At 46.2% G+C, this 5,345-nt stretch overlaps 1 protein-coding gene across 1 annotated transcript; it reads left to right on the forward strand.

Annotated features, from left to right (window-relative positions):
• Window positions 1-204: 204 nt before the first annotated feature.
• LOC119889397 (WD repeat-containing protein 18-like) lies at window positions 205-1,889 on the forward strand. The gene is made up of 3 exons (XM_038700324.1): window positions 205-395; window positions 1,326-1,394; window positions 1,750-1,889. The coding sequence occupies exons 1-3, from the start codon at window positions 255-257 to the stop codon at window positions 1,876-1,878; spliced, it is 339 nt and encodes a 112-aa protein (XP_038556252.1). The 5' UTR covers window positions 205-254; the 3' UTR covers window positions 1,879-1,889.
• Window positions 1,890-5,345: the final 3,456 nt, after the last annotated feature.

Below are 5,345 nucleotides of genomic sequence, written 5' to 3' on the forward strand. Positions count from 1 at the left end.
TAGGGACCTCCTGAGCCCTGCACAGGTCAGGGGCCCGCCGAGGCTCCTGGGGGACAGTTTATCAGTTTGCTGGACGGATTTAAAACCCTCATCATCGCTGCCGCCGTGCTCCTCCTCCGACAGACTGCCGTCGATCTGAGGCTGTGAGCAGGAGGGATGAGTTATGGTTGTAACAGACATTAGTCCTGAAACCTGTGGACCTCTGACCTCACTTCCTGTCTGTGTGCTCAGGTCCGGTGACGAACGCCATCATCATGGCGGCTCCTGCTAACATGTTCCTGCCCGACAGTCGGCCTGCCATCCCTCTGCCACGCTTCAGCCGACACCTGCACGCCTCCGAGGGCGACGGGGGCGAGTCAGGAGAGGTGTGCGTCCGACTCGGACCCTACACTCAGGTGAGTCCGCAGGTGAAGCGTTGATACCGACGGGACAGTTTGACTAAATGTGAACACGTTTCATTTAAATCAAAATGAACAAGCATGAACCTCGTAGATGTTAACGTCCATCATCTGTCCCGGTAGTGAAGCTGACATCCTGTTCAGACAAGGCGCATTCAGGACTAAAACTGTCGACCGTTTCACCTTCAGACCAAAAGACTTTTAATTTGAAATTAGGTTAGACTAATCCCTCCCACTAGAGAGCCAATCGTCTGCTTTTTAACAGCCGGGAAACATTTTCAGCCAATCGTGTGGCGGCGAGGAGCACGTGTGACCGGATCAGATCACTACCTGTCCGCCAGAATACGGTGTGACCTGCAGTCCTCGCAGCGAGCCTTCTGTAAACGGAGACGGTATCTGCTGACTGCATCCAGAACCTCAGTTAGCTTAGCATCAATTCCAGGTGGGAGGAGCTCACGGCGTCCCGTCCCGGCGCTCTGCATAGAGCCGTAAATGAAGGCGGTGTGGTGAAAGCTCGTGCAGCAGAAGTCTAACCTGCGGGGAGAAACTCTTTTTAAACCTTATTCTGGGACAAAGTCCTCAAACTGTGATTCATGCAGGTTTCATGGGGACCAGAGAAAGAGCCGTTCTGGCTCTCTGCCCGTTCAGAGAGAGACCTGATCCTGGTGGTCCCAGATACCTGAGGCCGAGGGGCGGGACTCTCAGCTGGGAGACGAGCGGCGAGTTCTCTGCGTTCCACCAGCTCTCTGAACTTTTTACTCGAATAAATAAACTAAACCCACAAAATGTCAGAGAGGAAATTTTCTTCCACCTGAAAAACCCGAGCGTGCGCCGTCTCTCTGAACTGCTCGCCCCAAAACATTCTTTTATTTTGAAATCCAAAAGCGTTCAGACATTTATTTTGAAATGTTCTTCATGTGCTCTCAGGAGGAGGAGGAGACGTACCTGCAGAAAGCTGACCGGCTGAACTCGCTGATGAACGCTGTGACTGACAAGGTGAGAGGGGGGCGGGGCTGCAGGTGTTCCCTCACCTGTCCCTGGGAAGTACCCCTTTAACCTAGAGCCCTCGGAGTGGGCGGGGCATATGTTTGATTGAGCAGCAGGAGCATGGAGGTACAAAGTAAATAAGCCGGTTGTGGCGTTAATAAAGTTTAAATCTGAACTGAAACTAGAATTCAGACGCGGTGGGGTGTCGGCGCTACTCCGGTTTTAATCTGTATCTTATTTATCAGACGGATATTTTCTGTGAGGAGCATCCTCCCACAATGCATCACTCTGCTGCCATTAAAGATGCATGATGGGGGTATAAATCTATCTGTCTGATATATGTATAATGTGTGTTGTGTTTCAGTCGGTGTTCGGTGACGGCGAGAACACGAAGGTTCGAGTCGCAGAGCTCGAAGAAGAAGTTCAGACGCTGAAGAAGGTCAACAAAGATCTGTACGACTTCTCCAGCCAGCTGCTCACCAAGCCCACATAGACACATGTACACACAGTACACACACTCTGTACACGCTCTGTACACACTGTACACACATTTAAACACTCTGTGATGATTTAGAAAATAAAAGTCTTGTTTCTGTTGGACTTCCTGTCTGCTCTGTTGCTTTGTTGTTCCTGGCTAAGAGGGTTCGAACCTGTGACTCTGACTCTGTCGGCGACCCACAAGCACCACAACCAACCGCCAAACTACCCCAAACACCTCCACTGCCTTTATCTGACCCCTCTCTGATCCCCTACCCGCAGTCAGCTGAACTGAACTAACCCCGACACCTTTTTTTAATTAATTTTTTTATTTAACCAGATGATCTCATTGAGATTTAAAACCTCTTTTCCAAGAGAGAGCTGGCCAAAATAGCAGTATATTAACAAACGAGCACATGCACGACAACACAGAACAATTAACAATACCCTTACGATACATAAACAAACATTAGACCACTTAAAAGTACAATTTAAACATACCGTAGGTTTAAAGGATTTACTTATTTTAAAAGCAGTGACAACAATTTATAGCGTCTACTTCCAAGTCTTTAATGCTGTGTTTAAATTCATCAAAAGAAATCAGATTTCGCAACTGCAATCAGTCCGCAGTGTGTTCCAGGTGGACGGGGCAGCGTAACTAAAGGCCTTCTTACCGAGCTCTGTACGGACCGTAGGTACAGATAACCAATACAAGCTACCGGAGCGCAAATTATAGGAACTGATGTTGCATGAAATGTAAGTGCAAAGATAAGAGGGGAGCAGCATAGACTTGTAAATAAAAGTGAGCCTGTGCCTCCTCACTGATAATGAGGGCCAGTTTGTCATTTTGTACAAGGTACAACAGTGTGTTGATGCTTTACATCCAGTCACAAACCTCAAAGCACTGTGGTGGACAGTATCCAACAAAGACAAACATCCATCAGGCGCACTTCTATACAGCAGGTCACCGTAATCAAGTGCAATGAGAAAGGTTGCAGCAAACAAACACTTGTTTCTAAAATAAAATCCTATCTTTAGTTGAGCTTTTGAACCAGTTTATCAATGTGCAACTTAAAAGAGAGCTGATCATCAATTAATATACCCAGATATTTGTACAATTGGACTTGTTCGATCTGCTCACCATGTATAGTAAAAATACTTGGAAGACTGTCCAGACACTTCTTAACATTCAAAACTAGCTTTAGCTGATACAGTTGAACCTGAACAAGGTTAAAAGCGGATTGTAAATAAGAAAAAGCTTGATGTAAAGTAGCAGCCTTACAATAAATAATGGTATCATCAGCATAAAAATGGTCCCTTTAACTTAAAGGGACAGTGTAAGCTTTTCCTCCACAGCAGGCGATCGTTTGCAGAAGCAGAGCTGAATGGCCCCTGAACCTAAGCTAGGTGCTGCTGTGGGTCAGCAGCTAACGTGCTGTAGCCGCTTGAACGAAGCGCCGTCCAGGAAAACCTTTCTAAGAACGGCTGGAGGAACCGCCCACTTTTGTGGTGTCATTTTTTTAGCTCCTGCTTCTTCTCCCAGCACAGGAGGAACTTTGAATAACATCACTGTGCGTTGATTGGTTGAGGGGCTATTTAGTCTCAGCCAACAGCTGATTTCACAACAATCAGGTTAGCTTGTTTGTGACAATTTGCTATTAGACATCGCTATACAATCACACTTCTTTCTGCAGCCGCTGGAGTCGCCCCCTGCTGGCTGCTGGAGAGGTCGCAGGTTTAAGGCTTCACCTTTCAGACCGGCAGTATCTTTTTTTCCTTTATTACAAACTGCTGGCTAATTTTCAGCTGCAGTCCTTCGGCAAGATGTTCAAAATGTACAGAACAACATCAAAACAGCAACAAACACTACACAAACCATGTGAAGCAGCCGGGACAGTAAAACATCAGTCCAAACAGAAACAAGGTTTGCGCTTGGTCGGAGCGCATCAGTCCTATAATCTTTAATAATTTAAGCCCGTGGCCCCTCCCGGCTCTGCACTGTAGGAGATGGGGCCCTCACCTCTGAACACTGTCCCTGAGGGTTGATCCACATCACATCTGTTGGTCCTTTTAAATCCAAACTGAAAAGACCTTTTGACACCAGTTGTGTTTACATTGGTGATTTTATGACACTCCATGGCTTGGTTTTCCTTTTGGCCTCTTTCCCTCACCTGGTTTTGGAAAGTGTCCTTGGGCGATTCAAAACGCTGATCAATAAAATGATTAATATAATGTATATCTACTGTATTTATTATCCCATCATGAGAAGTGCGACTGCTCGTTGATATTTCAGCGTCTCTTCTAGATCGCAGCTCGACTCGGTGTTATTATAAAATTATATTTCCTGTTTGTGTTTTCAGCTGCTCCGACTCTGTGAAGCGGCTTCAGGAGGTTTGGTCGTTACTGGTTCATCGTCTTCATGTCGGCACTCAGCAGGTTACAAACTGCTGCCAGATCCGGCCAGGTGTTCACACAGATATGAAACTATAAATAATAAACTGTAATCCAAATATATGAAGGATAACAACACATTAGAAATATTAAAAACTGGATTAGAGCCAGAGATTAAAATCTCAAACACGATTCATTATTCAGACGGCTGCAGCTTCGTCTCTGCCATCTTCAAACTTACAGAACTTTATTTAAATCCCAGCAGAGACTAAATCTGTGTTTGGTGAAGTGAAGAATATGAACAGCCTGCAGCAGTCTGAGGTTCAATATTTCATCTGGCTGTCTATAAAATGTGAACCTGACAGACAGAGACCAGGGAAAATCTGCCCGGCAGGTCAGAGGTCACGATGTGTAAAGTGTGTGTGTGTGTGCGTAAAATTCGTTTATTACTCATTTAAAAAATCCTTTTTCAAGGGATTTTGCATTCAAGTGTTTTGGGTTTTTTTTCAGACACAGCTGGTGTGGGTTGGTTTGGTTGTTATGGTAACACAGATGTGTGACATCAGAGCGGTGGTGAATATTCATCCTGTTTCCTGTCTGACGGACAGCTGAGCGTGAACATCAAACTGCTTCACCTGAAAGGCTCGACATCACAGAGTCAGCCTGAAGGCCGAGATAACCTGCTTCCTGCTGCCGCCGCCGCGCACAGTAACTACCACTACACACTGATATACACACACACAGTAACTAGCACTACACACTGATATACACACACACAGTAACACACACTGATATACACACACAGTAATACACACACTGATATACACACACACAGTAACGTCTCGGGTTACGTATGTAACCCTGGTTCCCCGAGAAGGGGAACGAGACACTGCGTCGGTTACGACACTATGGGAACGCCTCTAGGCGAAGCAGGTCTGAACGTGAATGAAATCACTCCAATCCTATTGGCTTGTTGCTAGAACGGTAAGGTGTGACGGAATAACCGGAGGAGTATAAAGCACACCTGTACACACTCATCATTAGCTTAACTATGAAGCAGGCGCTTCAGGCGGGGAGAGAAGTGCGGCGGGC

This window comes from Micropterus salmoides, unplaced genomic scaffold, assembly GCF_014851395.1.
Source record: "Micropterus salmoides isolate LMB-PRFRI ecotype aquatic unplaced genomic scaffold, ASM1485139v1 Ms_hic_scaffold_5, whole genome shotgun sequence".
Lineage (NCBI taxonomy): Eukaryota > Metazoa > Chordata > Actinopteri > Centrarchiformes > Centrarchidae > Micropterus > Micropterus salmoides.

Bases quoted from the DNA above. Each gene is read 5' to 3' on its own strand.
- LOC119889397 (XM_038700324.1), top strand. From the start codon at position 255: ATGGCGGCTCCTGCTAACATGTTCCTGCCCGACAGTCGGCCTGCCATC. The intron at 396-1,325 runs GTGAGTCCGCAG...ATGTGCTCTCAG, and splicing joins GACTCGGACCCTACACTCAG to GAGGAGGAGGAGACGTACCT. The intron at 1,395-1,749 runs GTGAGAGGGGGG...GTTGTGTTTCAG, and splicing joins TGAACGCTGTGACTGACAAG to TCGGTGTTCGGTGACGGCGA.